General features: G+C 40.0%; 2 protein-coding genes across 3 annotated transcripts; one reads left to right on the forward strand and one right to left on the reverse strand.

Annotated features, from left to right (window-relative positions):
- Window positions 1–466: 466 nt before the first annotated feature.
- Window positions 467–18,050, reverse strand: phrf1 (PHD and ring finger domains 1). 2 transcript variants are annotated; one of them, XM_058075832.1, is made up of 19 exons: window positions 17,951–18,050; window positions 17,393–17,445; window positions 17,172–17,309; window positions 16,562–16,648; window positions 16,068–16,264; window positions 15,659–15,742; window positions 15,459–15,592; window positions 15,263–15,354; window positions 14,971–15,122; window positions 14,624–14,756; window positions 14,441–14,541; window positions 14,028–14,200; window positions 13,835–13,957; window positions 12,516–12,670; window positions 10,620–12,321; window positions 9,418–10,532; window positions 9,133–9,209; window positions 8,030–8,248; window positions 467–7,953 (listed from the first exon to the last, which is right to left on the reverse strand). In XM_058075832.1, the coding sequence occupies exons 3-19, from the start codon at window positions 17,251–17,253 to the stop codon at window positions 7,822–7,824; spliced, it is 4,758 nt and encodes a 1,585-aa protein (XP_057931815.1). In that variant the 5' UTR covers window positions 17,254–17,309; window positions 17,393–17,445; window positions 17,951–18,050; the 3' UTR covers window positions 467–7,821. The 2 variants fall into 2 exon arrangements, with proteins under 2 accessions (XP_057931815.1, XP_057931813.1); XM_058075830.1 differs by having other exon boundaries at window positions 473–7,953; window positions 14,956–15,122.
- On the forward strand, window positions 2,766–6,415 carry irf7 (interferon regulatory factor 7). The gene is made up of 10 exons (XM_058075853.1): window positions 2,766–2,907; window positions 3,064–3,217; window positions 3,901–4,066; window positions 4,145–4,206; window positions 4,297–4,339; window positions 4,439–4,519; window positions 4,657–4,841; window positions 5,732–5,933; window positions 6,008–6,123; window positions 6,194–6,415. The coding sequence occupies exons 1-10, from the start codon at window positions 2,900–2,902 to the stop codon at window positions 6,356–6,358; spliced, it is 1,182 nt and encodes a 393-aa protein (XP_057931836.1). The 5' UTR covers window positions 2,766–2,899; the 3' UTR covers window positions 6,359–6,415.
- Window positions 18,051–20,714: the final 2,664 nt, after the last annotated feature.

The raw sequence follows: 20,714 nt of genomic DNA on the forward strand, positions 1-20,714 counted from the left end.
TTTACTAACAGACAAAAAACGTCTTTGCAAGCTTTGATACGACAAACCATGACTGACAAGTTTTACTCCTGTTTTTCAAGAATTAATCTGAACATGCGCCGCAACACGGACTAGTCCATTGCATAAGGGAGGGGGCAGCTGTCACAACGATCATGACAAATTCCGCATGTAATTTTAAACACATGATTTAAGCTTAAGGGCTGCATGGCGGACGAGTGGTTAGCGCAGGCCACACAGCTAGGAGACCCGAGTTCAATTCCACCCTCGGCCATCTCTGTGTGGAGTTTGCACGGTCTTCCCGTGCATGCGTGGGTTTTCCTCCCACATTCCAAAAACATGCTAGGTTAATTAGCGACTCCAAATTGTCCATAGGTATGAATGTGAGTGTGAATGGTTGTTTGTCTATATGTGCCCTGTGATTGGCTGGCCACCAGTCAATCACAGGTGGTAGAAAATGAATGAATGAATGATTTAAGCCTAAAACAGTAATATGTCATTTCAATGATTCTTTGTTGACATGCAATTTTTTTTTTTGGGGGGGGGGGGGGGTGTCTGGGAGGAACAAGAGGAGATAGAAAACCCATACGAGAACAGTGAGAACATGCAAATTTAACACAGAGACGTCTCAGGGGAGATTCAAACCCGAAGCCACCTGGTTGTGAGTCAAACTTAACATTTAAACTTAACATTTAAAAGTGACCATTTGTGATGTTAGTGTTGGGATACTTCAAACAAATGATTGCAAGCTCAACAGGGAGCATCTATGTAAGGTTCTAATAGGCAGGAATAGGGAAGTGTTCCAATCAAGGCTGCTTCACTTCTGTATTACTGACATCTCCATTGCATGTGAGAGACAGAAGAGAAGGACCTCTGCTATGGTTTGTTGGATGAACTGGCATGCACATTTAAACACAAAAATACACAATTGACTGGCACACCAGTCCAGGGTGTCAGCTGGGATAGGCTCCAGCATAACCCCCGCCACCCTAGTCGGGATAAGAATTCGGGCAATCGGGCATAAAAATTGAATGAATGGATGATTGAGGATGGAAAATGGACATATAGATCGCCCACGCTACTAGCGCTATAAACGTCAATAGAAGCTAAATTATGTGATGTAGTGCTTTTGTGCAAGCACTGTGGTCTCTCACACTGTCAGTTATTAATACACACTTAAATATGTACACTAGAGTAGCACAACACACCTGCACTGATGCCAAAAGTCCCCTTATTGACACATTCATCACAAGCATTTAAGTAGTTTCACTGGATGTTATTTTGGTGAGCGTTAAAGGTCAGACAGATATCATGGGCAGCATTGGATATTGCTACTTTTATGGTATCCATACTTAGTCCAAAGATGTCTGCAAGCTCCGAGTTCTTGCTTATATTATTTGCTTTGTGCATCAAGAGATTATGAGTGTGAATATTTGACAGAAAAATGACACAGAAACCCAATTTTTGCCAATATTTTGACTTTGAAAGGCAACGGTAATGGTAATGGTAATGGTTTGATTTCATTTGAACATGCATCAGATTACAATTGAATGCATCACATAATCAGTTCCCAGTTCCACATGTCCAAAAGGAGTAGGAAGAAGCAAAGCTTATTAAATCCTACCCCTCCATCTGGTACTTTTACAATCAGTAACTGTTATATTTGTTCACTTCCTGCTTTCCATAATACAGTTTAAGTTTTTTTTTTTAATGTTGTTATTTTTTGTCCCGTACCGAAGTACAAGGTGATATGACCATACAATGACATAATGGGTACCATTGTTTTTTAATTTTTATTATTCTTTAATTAATTAATTTATTTTTTATTTTTGTACTTTTTTGTCCTGTACCAAAGTACGATTATTATATGCAAGGTATGTATGGTCATATCACCTCGTACTTCAGTACATGACAAAAATAATATAAATGAATAAATAAATAAACTTAAACTATATTAGGAAAGCAGGAAGTGAACAAATGTAACAGTTACTAATCTGATGCATGTTTAAATGTTTTTTTTGTTTTTATTTATTTATTTATTTTTAAAATAATGTACCTCGTACCGAAATAGGCTGTTGTCTTAACCTTTGGATCAGCGGATGAACAGCTGCAAGTCATGGAAAAAGAATATTAGACCAGCCTTAATGCCTGGTACAACTAAAGGTACATTTGTTTTTATTAAATATAATAACCGTGGCAAAAATAGCTCATAAAAGTATAATTTAAGAGTGAGTATCTAGCCATTTCAATGCTTTTCTTGAAAACCAAACTCACTTAAGATCTTACATCAATAGCATTGTACTACAAAAAAAAGCCCCCAAAAAACAGTGCTGGAAGTTGCTGGAAGTTACCCAGCATGCATTACTTTCGCCTTTCGGAATTGGCCTAGGAAGGAACCATCACTAATAGCAGAGGTGTACTGAATAGAGTTATTAGTATCAATATTTCAGCTTTTTGGTTTCATTATATTTGCATGAAATGCATTATGATTTCATCACTACTGTACCATACAGTGCATTGACTTGTTTATCCAGCTATCCGTCCTGATATCTCTCTTTTGACACCTGAAACTATGGTATAAAAATAGTCCTTTTACAATCGATTCCAACATATGATGCAAGAAAACAGGTTTTGTCTGAACTTTAATTATCCTCCGATACTGAAATTCCCCATTCATTCTTCCCGATACTGGAAAACACCCTCTAATGCCGCCAATTTGTACACCTGGAGGGGCCTCATTGGTGGTTTAAATCCAGCCATGACACAGCAAACACGCCCCCTTACGCAGGGAATACCACAGGAAGTGGTGTCCTCCCACTGCCGTGTCTCGTCTATAAAAATCACACCACGCTGTCAGAACGAACCAGATAAACGCCGCCTGAAAGTGTCCATCTTTTAAGAAATGCAACGGTAAGGAGAATTTTTCTCGCTCTTGTGGTTGATGGTGTTTTTATTGCTAGTTCCTGTTCATGTTTCCTGTGTCTATGCAAGTCTCTTCAAGTCTATTGACTGTTCAGTCCGAGATGAACGAGTACTGATTAAGCCGTCATGTTTCGTCTCATGTAGTCCTCCCAAGCCGCAGTTTGCCAACTGGCTCATCCATCAAGTAAACATGGGCCAGTACGAGGGATTGTGCTTCGTCGCTCAAAACATGCTCCGAATTCCCTGGAAGCACAACTCGAGAAAGGACTGCAGCGCTGCCGACACTAAACTATTTCGTGTAGGTCTCACTTCCTCTACTGAACTTGTCAACGCACGTGGTACCGACCAGGAAGAGCAGTTAGCTTATTAGCTCAGATATTGACATGAGATTTTGTCAACAGAAAATAACATTGAATCCACATTTTTGCCACGATTTTGTCTTTTAAAGGCTGGGCTGATGATCAGCCTATTTCACGTTAATGGTTGTTCGCCTACTCAAAAAATTATTTGTCACGCTTCTCGCATTTTGAAGCTCTACTTTAAAAGCCAAGAGTCAAAATGTCAATTCTTGTCATTTTGTGATCAGGAGTGAGCCATATTTACACTCTTACTCGCACATAGTGTTTTATGCTAATGTGTAATACCCGCAAGGCATGCTGGGTAACTTCCCAGCATGCCCTGCGGGTTACTACTTATTGTTTTGCATGCATTTTCTGTTTATTTACACTCTTACTCGCACATAGTGTTTTATGCTAATGTGTAATACCCGCAAGGCATGCTGGGTAACTTCCCAGCATGCCTTGCGGGTTACTACTTATTGTTTTGCATGCATTTTCTGTTTAAAAATAATAATACCCATCCCTACCAATTCTGAGGAAACTTTTTACATAATTCCAAAGAATCCCAGTAGCATATTTTAGAAGAATGTAATATTTGCGCCGATGCATTTCAACCTGACGTCTTAATGGTTATGATTGACAGGAATGGGCAGTGGTCAGTGGTAAAATCAAGGACTTCCCGAATAATAAGGCCAGATGGAAAACCAACTTCCGCTGTAACCTCCACAACCTTGAGTGTTTCAAACTGATTCAAGATAACTCCAAGTCTGATAATCCACATAAAATCTATGAGATTATTAACACTAAGGGTAATGCACTTTCTATTTATATCATATTCTGTCAATGCAAATATTTGACATTCACGTTTGTTTATTTTAAATTTGCAGCGAACCAAGAAAGTATACCAACTCATGACCAAATGGAGGACCTCTACAGGGCCCCCCCAGAGGTCCTTTTACAATAAAACTGCTTCCAAATTGATTATATTAAAATAGATGTCTGTGCTAATGATGGATTCTGTGTTTCTCTCTAAAAACAGCAAGAATTTGCCAATAATTCCATGGTTGTAGAGCTTGGTACAGGTACTGCATAATCACATATGGATGAGTATAAAATATAACAAATATGATCATTCTTAAATTGTTCTTAACTGCATTTATGTCTCTGATGCATGCCAACAGAATATGTCCAACAACATCCAACTGAGCAGGGAATCGTTTCCGTTGCTGCAATAGCCGAGCAACCCACACATATTTTACCAAGTGAGCATTTCCTTCCTTTTTGTCAAGATTTTGTCATTGAAGAGTTCTAGCCAAGCCCAGTCAGGATACAGTTTCTTCAGTACATCATCATGTTTCTAAGCTTGCCATATTTCATGTTTCTTTGGTTGCTTTTCCAGTATTTCCAGATCGGCATCAGTTTCTGAGTATCGACCTGGAGGTGTCCATCCACTACAGAAACAAACAAATGCTAAAGATCCGCGTGAACACAGCTAGTCTCCAACTCCACCACCTCCACCAGGCACCCGTCGACTACTTTCCACTCCGTTTTCCCACCACCGAGGGCCTCAAAGACCACAAACAGGTAATGAATTAAAACCGTGCAGAAAACACTTATAAAAAATGTACACTACCGCTCAAAAGTTTGGGATCACTTGCAAATTTCTTCATTTTCCAAAGAAAAACAAATTTTCATGCATTTTACAAACAATTATAATTAATCAGATGATTTTCAAAGAACAATCTACATTTTTGTAGAGGCCTACTATCAACAAGTTAATCATTTTATAAGGCTATTATGACTAGAAAACACATCTAAAGATCTAAATTCAAACTAAAATCTCTTACCATGCTGTTAACTACTGCCTTCAGAGAGCAGCACAAACTGGGTCTAACAAGGACAGAAAAACGCTGCACCACTGTGCAAGAAGACAAATATCTGTGTAGTTTAAGACAAAGACGCCTCACAGGTCGCACTAAATAGTAGCCGTCAAACACCAGTGTCAGTATCAACAGTGAAGCGGCGACTTCAGGACTTCAGACTTCATGGCAGGATTGCCAAGAAAAAAACAGCTCAGACTGGCCCAAAAAAAATGTCCAAGTGATCCCAAACTTTTGAGGGCTTTACGCTGAGGGGTATAATTACTCAGTACCTGGCAACTGATATGTTGTGATACATTAACCAGCGTAGAATTATTGTACTTGTGCAAGGCATGCTGGGAGCCGACATCACTCCCTGGTCCCTGGGAGTGTTTCTAGCTTCCCTGCATCGCAAGGGATCTCAATTCAAGTCATTAAACTAGACGTTAAATGAAAACCGAGGTGGTGTATAAGTGCAAAATCCTAAATCACTTTTGGTCTAGTCTGGGTCTAGTCTTTGATCTAGTCTTCCACCAACACTAACCCTAACTCTTCCAAGCCCTAACCCCTTCTTTAGTTATTTACTTTTTCTAACCACAAGGTGTCTTCCACCAGATTCAGTACACCAACAGCATCCTGAACAGCATCCAGAGGGGTCTCCTCCTTATGGTGCTGGAGTCTGGTATTTATGCAACCAGGCAGGATACTTGTCGGGTATTTGCCAGCACTGATAACTCCAACATGGCTTTAGCAAAGCCCAGAAAATTACCCCAAAACACCATGGTGGAGCTCATCAGTTTTCCAAAGTTTTTTCACGGTGGGTGTGGATTTCACAATTTTTTTTATACATTATATGACACTATTAAATTAATTTTATGTTTATTTTTTCAGAATTGAAACAGTATCGTGAGAAAAAGGGAAGTTCTCCTAACTATACTATCACCATGTGTTTTGGGGAGACGTTCCCTGATGGAAAACCATTGGAGAAGAAGCTTATTGTTGTCCAGGTGAGGTGTGATATCACATATTGTGTATTTTTCAAATTGCCGTAAAAAAAAAAAACATCTCTCTCCCCAGGTAGTCCCACTGATCCTCCAAAACCATCATGAGATGGCCCAGACAGAAGGAGCGTCGTCCCTGAACAGCGCCAATGTCAGCCTTCAATTCTCTAACAGCTTCTCCCTTCTTGATTTCATAGCGTCTAACTACAGCCCGCCAACAACTGCGTTCAGCTCAAGTTAAGCTAAGTTTAAGCTAAACTGTTGGGATATTTGTCATTTGCAAATAAAAATAAAATGAGTAAACCTACTTGTATTTTGGATGACTTTATTCACTCTATAACCATAAATGCTGTACACAATAATAATTTAAATGTACTTTATTTACTTTAGAGCCTATCCCAGCTTATTTCACCCTATATTAAGATATTTCATTATTATGGTGAGCCATGTTTTGCGTATCATATTGTATCATGAGGTACCCTGAGATTTAACCCCAATACTTAATGCCGCCCATTTCGTATTGGTTCCATGAATTTTGTACACATTTAGTCCCAAGAGTCTCTTATCTTCAGAGCAAAGTTATTCCCAAAGACTGACTCGGACTAGGTTCAATTCCTGGCTAGGCTTTTGTCATAAACACATCCAGTGTAAAAACCAAGCCAAAACCAATCATGCAATTGACTCTGTGGCGCCCCCTTACAGGGAAAAGCTGAAAATGGGAGGAAAAATGTTGCTATTATGGGAGAAGATTTCTTAAACTGGAGGGGATTTATTTATAACCTTGGTCTTTGTAACATCTGATTCACTTTGGCCAAAGCAAAAAAAAATAATCAGTATAAGACATTACCACATTTTAGAATAGGACTACATCTATGGTAGCAGTGTGTATAAGTACTCAATAAAAAGGAAGAGAAAAGTTAATATTACTAAGATCTGTTCATGATAGTAACTTTAACTAAATAAATGAAGAGGGCCACTCTGCAAACAAAACATGTAAATGAAACGTATAAATACCTGTATTCAATACATACTGTACATACTTCTGCTGGAAAATGCTATGTTCTATTCCATATATACTGTCAATGTAAAGGTCTATAAAGGTCTAGTTCTACGTTAAAGCCAACAGTCTACATGGCAGTCGTCGGCTCCAAAAGTGTCATCTGGTTTACTTGAAATACTAAAGTAGCTCAAATCAAAAGAAAAATGCAGTTGAGAAAAATTACTTAATAATTTATTTGAAAACTCACGGCCGCAGTTTACCAGTGTTGTGTTGGATGTGACTTGTTACAATGTAGTGACAGAAAAAAAACAATGTTAACTAAATTCAAGTCATTTATGTCACAGATAGTGTTTGGACAAAGAAATATTCACGTAATTAAACCTAAATTATTTACAAGCTATGTCAAACTCTTTATTCTACGGATTTTTCTATAAAATGTTGCATAACAGTGACTTTTCATAACCTGTTTTAGTAGCAACTTTCAATCGGTCTGTGACCCAAAAGTATAGCGTTGGCCGCTGGTAAGACAAAAAGTTACACTGCATCCTCGCAGTGCAGATAATCAGTGATACTTAAAATAACTCAATAACCACCATTACGTTTCTGAGTTGTGAAACACAAAAATACTACATCCCGGCAAAATACAGAAAGACGTTTGTCTAGTGATGAAGAAAAGAAACCTAACTGCAAAAGTTGATGGGTCATCAATCAGCCGTTTTTGTGTTCTTAGCTTCGGGTTTCTTTTGTTTCCTAGCATGTTTGTATTTCTCCACATATGCTTTGACCAGATTGCCCACCTTAACCGGGTTAATCTCCCCGCTCTTGCTGTGGCACACCTAGCGGAACATACAACCACTTCAGTTCAAGTCTTAGCAATGTTATACATGTACAACTCGTCTTATTTGAACCCACCTTCTGTACAGCTTTGCGTAGAATGTCTTTGTATTCCTCCTTGTTGATGTCTCTCCTCTGGTAGAAAGGCTTGATGGCGAGTTTCACCTCTTCAACCGCTCGCTCCTGCATGTGAAGCTTCTTCAAATACTCCTGAGAGCTTGAGTGTGCAGACAGCGAAGCGGCACCATCTCTCTTGGATGAATCACCGACCGAGCCGGGTCCACTTGTGTCCTGCGACTGCCAAGGTAGATCATGTGAGGAGGAGGGGGGGAGGGAAGCGAGCTTAAACCTGGAGATTTATCAAGGTTGTAGACACTGCCTTTCTCGGCCGTAAACGACATTAAATCAACAATAATGTTATTAGTGCCTTAAGATGCATCGTTTGTGTTTGCTTTGTGGTGACCACTCTTTGCAGTGACTATACTATAATAGACTGGTTTTTACATTGCATTGAAAAAGTGGTACTATTCAGGGGTTATAGTATAGTGTAGTACCCTACCAGACAAATGTTTGGTCACATATCCTCATGATATTGAATGAGAAAGTGTATCCAAACGGTTTTCCTGGTCGTCTGCAGTATGTACTGATCATCAGTTTCATTTCATCTGAAACAACATCACTTTCAAGTTTCCATTGCAAGTTTCACGTGCCTGCAAACTGCTGCTTCATGAAGGCTGGTGTGTAACAACACTGCCACCCGCTGGTGGTTCAATTATCCTACATGGAGAATGACTCAGTCACATTAATGCGTGTTCCTGAAAAGCAGGAATTACAAGGTCTTGAGCATTGCTGGCACTCTTGGAAAGTTATGATTTTTTTGGCAGATTTTTGCCATTTAAAAAAGGAAATTATGGTTAAATTGTGTGCTTGGGGTTTGCTTACAAAATGCATAAATATGAAGTATGATTCTCAAATAGTGTTGTGGGCACGATAATGTGTTTGTTGAGCTCATCGTAAAATTCCTTCAAGGTTAGCAGATCTGTGTGTGAAAGTTTCTTTATTTATTTAGGGAAAGACAATAATTGAGAACCGCTGATTGCGTTTGAGAAACCCCTTAAATGTAAAAGCCCATACTAAATAAATCCACTGGAGTGGTGTATAAACACAAACGGGTCCCTTACCTGACTGGTGGTCTGTATAGCGGATGGGGGTCTCCGAGCTGCTTCCTGCTTCAGCTTTAATTTATACAGAGCCAGCTCTGAAAGAAGGAATGGTAAATGAAATAGAGCAGACGCATTTGAAGTACAGTCAGCACAAATTATAGTAATTTACATTTCGTACTTCAAATGGACTTTGCTGTTTGGGATCCCCACAAAAACTTGTATCTAACAAGTCAAATGCTTTCGTAAAAAATACAGGATTAGCAGATTTTAACACAAATTTACAGTCGAGATAATGAAACTTACTGCTCGCAGACTTGTCTGGTTGTGATCCATCAGGTTCTTGTATATTCCAGGTGACCCTCTTCCCTTGAATCTTAGCTTTGGCTGCCAATGGAGGCGGCACCTGTTGAACCTCAACCTTCCCTTCTTGTTTGCCGTCCTCCTGTTTGACATTAGAACCCGAGTCTTCAGTCTTCTCAACCTTCACGCAGTCCAGGTTGGGAAGATCAACGTACATGGTGGGATCCTCATCAGATTCAGAGGCTTGCTTGACGGGTGCTTTCAACCCAACTGTGTTTGCTTTGTCCGCTTTGCACTGAGACTGGTTTGGTGCATCCTGGTCCTGCTTGATGCCTGATGTGTGATGTGAGGGGACAGGAAGTTCTAACGACATGGGCTCTGCTTTTATTTTGGTAGTTTCCCAAATTGCTTCTGTTTTTATCGTTTTATGTAACTCTACGTGGACAGGTTCTTTCACGGGGGCTTCTGTCTTTAACGTTTGACATAACTCTATGTCAAACGGCTCTTCTCTGATGCCTTCGTGACAGATGATTAAAGGTGTATCTTCATTGTTGGTGTGTTTGGTGATGGGAGAATGTTCAAACATACCAATGGATGACCACACTTCTTTCTCTATGTCTTTCTTAATTGCTGCCATGTCACTTTTCTTTTTAACTTTAGTTTCAATGGTGGACTCGAACACTTCTTTTTTGACTTCAGTAACCTTTTCCTCTTTTATAGAACCGTGAGAGACACTGATCTCTTTTTTCACGTCCTTTGAGGAACTTGAGGTTTTCTGCAAACTCTTGGACAAACCCTCTGTTTTCCTTCTCTCTCTTGAACTTGATCTGGATCTGGGTCTTCGTTTGTCTTTCGATTGAGACTCCATCTTGCGATGTTGAGATGATGTGTGCTCTTTCCTTCTCTCCTTGGATCTGGATCGTGATGTTGACAGGGATTTAGAGCGCGAGCGTCCACGTCTCTGGTCCTTTGATCTACCTCTGGACCGGGATCTGGATCTAGACCGAACACGTCTGTTGTCTTTTGACGCTCTTCTTCTGTCATCTGTTCTTTCTTTGCTGTTTCCTGTAGGGTGCTGCCTCCTTGAACGCTCTCTGCTGCTGGAGCTGGAACCAGACCTTCAAAAAAAAAATTAATGATCAAAGTAAAATTAGTCATCTGAAAATTAAAATGTTTCTAATGGGAGCTTATTTTTGTCACTTTACCTGGACTCCTGTTTTGGCTTTTTTTGAGATCTCACAGGAGAACTGGACAGAGAACTTTCTGATAAAGAGCGTGCCCTCTTCTCTTGGGACCGTGACCACCTAGAAGAACTTTCTACGTCCATTTTCTTGCTCTGGTCTCCCTGGCGAGACACATGACGGTCTTTCGTCTTGTCTCTGTCTGACTCTGAAGTGCTTGAACTACAGGGTTGCTGCTTAGATGGAAGTGTGTTGGAGTTGTGCTTTTCATGGCTCAAATCTCTTGGTGGAGACCCGGACTCACATTTGATTTCCTCCTTTAGTTTCCTCTTAATGGAATATGAGCCACAGCCTGAAAAATCCACGTTTTTCTGTCCGCTTTCCTCTTCTCTCTTTATATGGTCCAGACTATGAGGAACCGGTAAAAAGATGGTGTCCGGTGTCTCCCAACTTAAACCATCTTTCACACTGGTTGTGTCTTCACCCGAATCAGAAAGCCCTGGTTCTCTTTTTACCTTGATGCCGCTCAGTGCTGTTCCATTGTCGGTCTTTGTGTCGGCCCACACAGATTCCTTTTTCACTTTCAAAACTCCTGAACTCGCCACCTGTGGTGACGTCTGTAAATTAGGAATCCTTGACTCTTCCTGTGAGATCGCATTCTCCTGCGTTTCGACTTTTACTCGAACAAGCTTCTTACTTTGCGCTACATCTCGAATGAACGCTGGACCGGAAACTGCATTTAATTGGTTGGAGCAGCTGCCAGAGCTCTCACCTTCATTGTCCGAGGTGCTAGAGTCCGAATTAGTGGGATTAAAAGGGTCATATATATTATTTAACTCTTCTTTTTTACTGACAGCCGTGGGTGACGCCAACAGCATTTGCTTATCTCTTTTTCTCATCTCAGTCTTTTCTCTTTCGTCATTCTTGGTGCTGCTTCCACTTGCAGATGATAATGGGAGGTTGAGCCGCCTTGAATGCCACGAGTTACCACTGGAGTTAATGCGGAAGCTAATGGTAGATGAAGATGAGGATACTGATGAATTCCCCAGTTGAGAGTCAGCGGAGGAGGAAAAAGAAAATGAGTTGGAAAAGGTTTGTGACGATCCAGCTCTTTGCCTTTGAGGCTGGCGGTCATTGTTGCTGTTCTGTGGGACAACCTGTTCCTTCCTGTTCTTGTCTCCTGCAAAGCTGATCAAGGCCGTCTCGGGTAGGCCGGAAGTATTATTCCTGGTAGGAGAATTACGGTTGCCTTTATTAGTGGATATTACACCATTTTTTGCTACACCGTTGCTTTCTCGTTTTATTTTTGGTATCTTTGGAAGGATGGACACATCCACCCACATTGGCTTTACAGGCGTTTTTGTAGGTTGGGATTTTAGAGATGGTGTTTTGTTTTTGGGGGCATGGTCAGGGTTCCTGGAGGCCCCATTGACACTAAAAGATGGAGAGGGTCTGTTTGTAAGAGGTTGCTGCAAACGCAAATGACCTCTCGGAGGCAAATCATGATGTTGACCGGGTTGGATATGGTTGACAGCCGAGGGTATCCAAGAAGAACTCTGGGAGAAAGGCCTGGTCGAAGTGCTATGGGAGGATCCTGGCAGATCACTGTTGTGGTGATTGGAAAAAGGTTCTCCAAGGCTGGGTGCGGTCACTGCCTGGATTTGAGCACTGGATTCCTCTCTGCTACTGCTTCTTCTTAAACCTGGCTTCAATGCAGACAAACTTGCTGTAACAGAAGTAGAAGCACAAAACACATGTGGATCCAGAGATTTGCATTTCCTCTCATTTTCACAACAATAAATGGCAAAGGTCTTCTCTAACCACCCTGTTTCTGTCTCTATCATAAACACCTAAAATAAAATTAATTAATGTGACACAATGTGATTGCATTTTAATATAGAAAATTGCAAAAATCCTTACTTGATTCTGTGGCTTTAAGAGAGCCATCACGATTGATGACAACACCCGAGCTGTCCATCAAGAGCAGGCTTTGCCCCGACAGGATGCTACCCAACAGGTCAGGCACTGGTGCTGCCTCCACAACACCTCCAGTTTGGGGAATGTCCACACCGAGTCTGGGGTAATACAAAAGTATTTGCTCGCATTGGTTTCACTGTGTTCTCTTGGTTATATGTGATTCTACTATTTTACTATATTTTCTGTCAAGGCGTTTCATGCATACTCATACTATTCATGGTTTGTATAGTCATATGCTTAACCCTTAGCTGCATGAGTGACTGGACCCTACACTCTTCCATAAGTGGGTCAAAAATGACCCATACTAGAATCAATATGTTTTTATGCCAATTATATTATAAATATTTAGGAGTTGATAAGTTGATAAGAATCAAAAGGTTCCTATTGAAATCCATAGAAAATGCGTGCAGGTCATTTTTGACCCACTTATGGAAAGTAACACAAAAACAAAAAATTCTTAAAATGTATAAAAGATAAGTTAAAAATGTGAATGGCATGATATCAATAACGTGTTTTTTGAGGAATACCTGGAATATGAAATGATACAAAATTTTCATTATGAAGATATTTCAAGAAAACAACCTGACCGGGTCATTTTTGACTCACTTATGGAAGGTTGGGGTAGTAACACAAAAACAAAAAAATCTTAAAAGGTACAAGAGGTAAGTTTACAATGTGAATGGCATGATATCAAAAACATGTTTTTGAGGAATATCTGGAATATGAAATGATAAAACATTTTCATTATGAAGATATTTCAAGAAAACAACCTGACCGGGTCATTTTTGACCCACATATGGAAGGTTGGGGTAGTAACACAAAACAAAAAATTCTTAAAATGTATAAAAGGTAAGTTAAAAATGTGAATGGCATGATATCAAAAACATGTTTGTTGAGGAATACCTGAAATATGAAATGATAAAAAAATTTCATTACAAAGATATTTCAAGAAAACAACCTGACCGGGTCATTTTTGACCCACTTATGGAAGGTTGGGGTAGTAACACAAAAACAAAAAATTCTTAAAATGTATAAAAGGTAAGTTAAAAATGTGAATGGCATGATATCAAAAACATGTTTTTTGAGGAATACCTGAAATATGAAATGATGAAAAAAATTCATTACAAAGATATTTCAAGACAACAACCTGACCGGGTCATTTTTGACCCACTTATGCATCTAAGGGTTAATGAGCCCAAGCTGGTTAATTATATTCAAACATATTGAAAACCCAAATCCTGCACATGAGAATGACATTTCACCTTGAAAGGCTCGCAACAACAGGTCGAGCAACAGGCTGGTGGGAGCGAAAGGCAGAATGAGAGATCCCTCGTCTCTTGGCCTGCAACAGCGATGTAACGCTTTCTTCATGTTCATCCTCGTCACTGCTCAAAATGAAATCGATTAATTATTAAAATGGTGTCTAATCACATTATAATGTACAGGTAATCATACCAATCTATGAACGGGTCCAAGTCAAAAGGATCACCGTGGATGGAAAGGGATGCAGCTCCTATGTCAGCTCGCATGCTGCTTAGCGTGTGCTCTGAAGGTCGACACACTGTAGGAAGTGAACAGTTCTTGTCCTTTGACATCCCGAGACTATTGGCAATGCGGCTTTTCCCCACCTATTTATAAAGAATAAAAACAGAACTGTATTTTGACGTTGCACAGTAGAAAATCAACAGGAGCTTCAAAATGTAAAAAGAAGAAACGGCAGTGAGACACAAACAAAATTGTCAAAAACTGGGACAGATGGATGAATGAATAAATGAATGTTATTTTTCATGGCAGAAATATCAACCATATTTCATATAATATAATCAACCATATAATCAAATTTTAAAATTTGACAGTTAAAGTCTTACCAGAGTTTTTTTGGATTTAGTCTTCCTCACTTTTCGTCTCCTCCTGACTTTTGAATGACCTTTTTTACCCTTTGCAGAGGACGTCTTCTTTTTGCGTGTTCCTGTTGAGTAAATCACAAAAATCTCGTATATGTTTGACCATAAAAGTGCATATGTTACTTTTCTCCGGTATAGTTGCATTACCAGTCTTGCGCCTGCGTCTGGATGGAGCGCGAGGTGTGAGGTCCCTTACATATACAGCTGTGTTCAGCCCAGCTACCACTGCATTAATAGTATCATCCAGCCAAGTAGACTGCATCAGGTATGTGGGCGCAAGCTAGTTAGAAAACATATGAATCACTATCACTTTATTTCAGTAATATTTTATGCACATGCGTAGTTACTTTGCCTGTTTTCATTCACAAATCTGTGTTAGTTTTGGAAAAACTCCTATAAACTAAATAATACACACTGGTCTAGACATTCACAGATGGAGTAAAGCAAATCGAAAGAAGCATCACGCCATCATGCCAAACCTGCGGTGTGCGTGCCTGTGTAATGCGATGTCGATTCACATTGGCCCGAACCCGCTCACTGTGCTGAGTGCGGGCGATAGCTCTTGTAGGACCGGCAGCTCGGGACTGGTTTTGACTGGTGGTTGGATGGGCCGTCGAAGGGAGGCTGAGGGTCCCATTCGCTTGTTCTACAGACGCCCCAATAATTGAACATGTAAGCCAAGGCACATTTCACATATTAAGTAGGATTACTGGCAAAGACACACATAAAGGTAAAAATGCTCAAGCATGTTTTAGTCACAGAAAATAAAATAATATCAAAATTTACCAGAGTTATTGTTGTTGGCAACACATTCAGGACAGAACCATTCCTCAACAGGAACAGTGTCCAGAGGTGGTGTGAGACATTCCATATGGTATCTGTCAAAAAGAGAAGGCGATGTTTGCTAACAATTCAACTTCGACTGAAATATTTTGCAAACAATAGAACACGACATAAGCCATACATGAACCGTTAGTCTCACCCAGCGTCGCAGCCATCACAGAGCAGAAGACGGTCCTCTCGATCGCTGCCTTGACACACCTCGCAATTGGTCTGATCCAAGTCCAAGTCTACGATTACCTCCTCGTTTCCCTTCACGGGTTTTTGTACGGTAATCTGTATGGAGCAGCGAGTCGTCAAAAATAGAGATACATTCATAATAACAGATAATAACGCACTTACCATTTTCTGCACTTTGCCACCATAACATTTTCTGAGGTATATGCTACTGAATACAATACGGTCCACTGGGCAGGAGTTAGCATTCTAAATAAAAGGGAGAAAAACAAAAACATGACAATTGAGTTGCTATACTTTTTCCAGCAGGGAGCTGCTCTAACAAGTAAGTTGTCTAACTCCATGTTTAAGTGTTTTTTGTCTCTCTACTAGTGATGGTTTTGAGTCAGTCAGTTGTCATGAAGAGCATGCACAAAAAAAGGGCAGAACCAGGGAAGTTTAAACAACCAAACATTTGAAGCAGTGTTACACCAGAAACGCCCCAAGATGACATAAATGATGACCAGCCACATTTTAAAAACCTCTACACACGGTAATTATAAATACCACATCAGCCCAAAGAGAAATGCTTTACCTTTGCCCAAGCAAGGATGCAGTCGAGACAGAAATAGTGCTGACAGTTCTCTGGTGTTGCCACAGGTTGACTGCTGAAGGAGTTCAAGCAGATGGGACATTTATCTGCGTCCTCGTCGGAGCTCATGGCTGCAATGGCTGCAGATGTCTCGCCTAAAACGCCATCATGTGCTTCCGCATCTTCTTCCTCATCCTCAACTAAGGAAAGTGGAGACAAACAGACAACATGGGTATTTGATTTGATTTCAGAATAAGAATCAATTTTATTGGCATTATACACATATACAATCAGATTTAAAGCACCTCCTTCTCTGTGCGGACAAGTATTGAAATATGAGAAATATATACACATTTATAGCAAAAAGTAGAATAAAATATCAGTTCAGAAAGATAAGAATGAGGTGATCGCACTGCGTTTTATATAGTCAACGGCAGTGCACATAGGCAACCATATCAAGGTTAAACAGTATATAATTACATTAACATGACTATTACCATCTTCCTCTTCGTTTCCTTCTCCTCCGCCTTCATCACCATCATCTTCTTCCTCTTCCTCATCACTGTCAGAGTCATCCGAGTCATCTAAAAGGACAAGTGTATACATTTATATTATGCATTAAACATGAACTCATTCAATGCCAAATACGTAGTTTTAAGTTTTTATGAACCTCAATGCCCAATCCCAACAACATATGTATCAGTCTTGTTTGCACGGCAGGCTAAAGGAGGTGATGATGGAACTCCTCACCTATGGATTAGGCTTAAGAGCAATTTTAACACCATAAAACACCCCCAAAGTAGCAGAAGTACATAATGAAAAGGAGAAACCCACCTGACAGGAAGAGGCAGTCTGTTACATTGTACATTGCATACCACACAAAAAAGGTGTTGGTAAACATACAGCCTAATCTTTCATTTGGTAGTTTCCATTTTTATATATCCATGTGTGAAAGATCAAGCAAAACTGTCTAAGTTGTCTTTTGAAAAATGTCTGTGATTGACTGTAAATGACTTAAAGATGATTGTGTACTATTGGACACATATACTCACTTGTAAAATGTTGTATTTCAGTGCTTTTGTGCAGAATCAACAGCGTAAACACTACCTGAAATATCCCATGATGCAACAGCTCTTTTGCTGTGGACCCTGCGGTTTATCAGCTCATCCGGGCTGTCGTCGTCATCCATGACTGGCCATTAACAGAGACGTTACCCCAAAACTTGTATTCAAAATTCCCGAGTAGCTGAAAATCAGATATTTAAAAAGTCAATATTTCAGTAAAAAAAACAGTAAGTGCTAAAAACATGTTGCTTGTAAACTACTCACTGTTTGAGGTGGTCAAAGAAATCTTAGGAAGAAGATGATTTCCATACTTGTACCTGAGTCAGACAACAAAGTGACAGTAAGACATATAAATATAAATACAATGAACAATATCAGACCATAATAAAACTTTATGGCATCATGAGATCCAAAGTAAAGAGTGAACATTAAGGTTATGTAATGACGCATGCTGGAATCAACCGATTGAAGAAACGAGAGCTATGTAAACAAAAACAGAAAACATCAAACACTGCTTTTACTCGTGTTGCATGCAATATATTCAGTTTATACACACATTTATTCCCATTAGACGTCTCCAATTACAGAATTTGAACACTTAAAATATAGGGTTGTTTTTGTTTAAAAACGGCCACTTGCTGTCGTAAAGAGCCTTGCTGTTAGCTAGCTACCTTCAGAATAGCTAAGCTAAATTTAGCATTGACCGTCAACTAAATGCTCGGTTGGAGTTGTTTTCTTTACGTTCAGAGCAGGAAATACTTGCTGATGCATTGCTCATTCAGGACAATGTCACAGATGAGCATATAAAGGCTATATACCTACCCTGTGCGGCAATGAAGTGGAAGCCATGCTAAGAGCGAATTGTGGCTTCATGGGTGTTGTTGAGTGACACTGCCGGCTGGCTCGACGGAAATTGCCGAATTCACACGAACGACTGTGGCGCTTAAAGGGACAGTAGCTATAATAGGAGTGAATTGTGGAGGTACGTTCAATTAATTAGGTAATTGTGGGCAATATTATTAACCCTTTCACGCATGACGGTCACTGCAGTGGACAGCTATTAAAAGGTCATTTTCAATTATGAAAATAGGTTTTGATGGCATTGTTGCTTATAAGCCTCTAGAGTGGACGCCTGAGAATCCACTCAACACTGCTTTGTGTGGTCAACCATTGTAACTGCAGAATAATTGTGTCAACATTGAAGATGGCTGCCAGAAATTAAAACATGCCTAGCACCTGTGGGATTTCTGCTCAATCCTTCTAGAGTAGGAGACTCCTGCAGGTAAAAAAAATATTTCTACATCAAGTAACACCTAATAATCACCATAGTTGTGAAAATTTCAATGTATTGATTTTAGATTGGGAGGAAATTGCAATTTTTCAGATGTCCACCAAAGTGGACTGCATGCAATTACATGCAATTACTGAACAGTATATCACTCTTGACAATGTTTTATCTGAAGTAGTTTTCCCTTGTATAAATCAACATTTTATGCTATTAGATTGTAAGCTGTATTGTATATATCAATATGTATGTTTTGTGCATTATTCATGATGAGTAACAGGTACTTTTCCAGCAAATTTGCTCACTGCTGTGGATCCTGAGGAGTTTCAAGCCATAGATGAGATGATCATGCTCTTCAAAGGCAAATTGTCTATCAAGCAATACATCCCCAAAAAAACAAAACCCTGGGGTGTGAAAATTTTGGCAAGATCAGGGGCTTCAGGATACATGTACCACTTTGAAGTGTACAGGGGTGCAGCCAGCACAGGTGCAGTCAACGAATTGGGAATGGCTGCAGACGTCATCTTGCGCCTCTGTGATGACATCCAATTCAAGAACCACAAGGTGTTTTTTGATAGCTACTTTCGTGGCATTCCACTAATTACTGTCTTGAAGGAACAGGGCATCTATGTCACTGGCACATGCCGGGTCAACAGGCTTCAGGGGGCACAAACAAAACTCAGGAGTGCAACAGAACTCAAAGAAGGAGGAAGAGGAGCTATCTCTGTTGTCACCAATGGTGAAGATCTCACTGTCAAACTTGGTCTCTTCCTGTCTTGGCAAGCACCTGACGGATGTTGCACAGAGATGGTCCAAGAAAGATAAGAAGATCATCACCATGGACAGGGCATTTGCAGTGAAGGTCAACAACGATTATATGGGAGTGTTTGACCTGATGGACCAAATGGTGGCAATGTATCCTCACAGATGCAAGACCAAACACTGGTACATCAGAATGTTCTTCCACTTCCTCGATGTAACCGTTGTGAATGCCTGGCATCTCCTCAGATTCTCTGGATTGGACTAGGGTGGTCTTCTGCCTTTCAAGGCATCTGTGGCGCATTCATTGATAAATGCAGGCACTGTCCGCAAAAGGGGGAGACCAAGTGACACTTCCCCACCTCCTATTCCTGTAAAGCGCAAACCTGCATCCAAGGTACCCGGGGAGGTCAGGCCTGGTCCTGGAAACCTCTTGCCCCAGCTGAACAACATAAAAAATGCCCAAAGATCCCAAGACCCTGCGTGCACACGAAAAACAAAGTGCAGCTGCATGTGTTGCAATGTGGCTGTGTGCCCTGGGTGCATGGCAATTTTTCACACAAGACGGTGATCTAGTACTGTATCTCAGTACTGATCGACTACATAAGTACATAAGCATAAGCATGCAGCGTTGTAGCAGGGTTGTACCACCTCATCTGTGGCCTATCCCTAACCTTGTGAGGTTGTCAGTTGATGCACTATAGTTTGTGTAGTTTGTCAGTTGAAGCTCTGCAGTTTGATGAGTTTTGTCAATTGAAGCACTGCTGTTTGTCTCGTTTTGTCAAAATTCACAAACGCATGCTGTCCACCTATGTGGACATATTCATAACTTCTTGAAAATTTGGTGTATAAAAACAGAACCAAATCAGTTCTTATTTTTATGTCTAAAGACACATAAAAACACTTAGTAACATTTTTTTAACTCAGTTTATCATGGGTCATGCATGAAAGGGTTAAATTAAACTTCACTTATGTTAGTAGTTCTTAATATAGTAATAATCATACAATATCATTATTGTATTCTCTTCGATTTCATTTTCAAAATGTACTGTTTTACATAGTTATTTACATGCATTTCTTAACAAGAAACATGTTTTGTTCTACACATACATTTAGTTGTTTCAGTATGTTACTTATCAAATAAATATCTTTTTGAGAGGGGGGAAGTCAAATGATCTGAATAAAAGCCAATAGTAATTTTTGCTTTTATGTGTATCTAACAAAAGGGAATACATGAATAAGTATACTATTTTCTTGATATTGTTACCATGCCGTCTATTGGACATGGAACACATCAATATTTGCAGTATCGCCCACACGTGGCTGAGAAACTAGGACAGTGTAATCTCTGTCGCCATCTTGTGGAGATCAGATGTCAGACCAACTATACTGTTACATAACGCAGTCCAAATCCCGATTTACAATATACGGCATGGGGTTATGTGTATCCTGGATGCCAATAATCCCCCGGGTATCTATCACCAAAATCTGTCCAGAAGCAATGGTTCAGGTCTCACACAGTATGTAGTCAACAAGAACACA

This window comes from Doryrhamphus excisus, chromosome 6 (assembly GCF_030265055.1).
Source record: "Doryrhamphus excisus isolate RoL2022-K1 chromosome 6, RoL_Dexc_1.0, whole genome shotgun sequence".
Lineage (NCBI taxonomy): Eukaryota > Metazoa > Chordata > Actinopteri > Syngnathiformes > Syngnathidae > Doryrhamphus > Doryrhamphus excisus.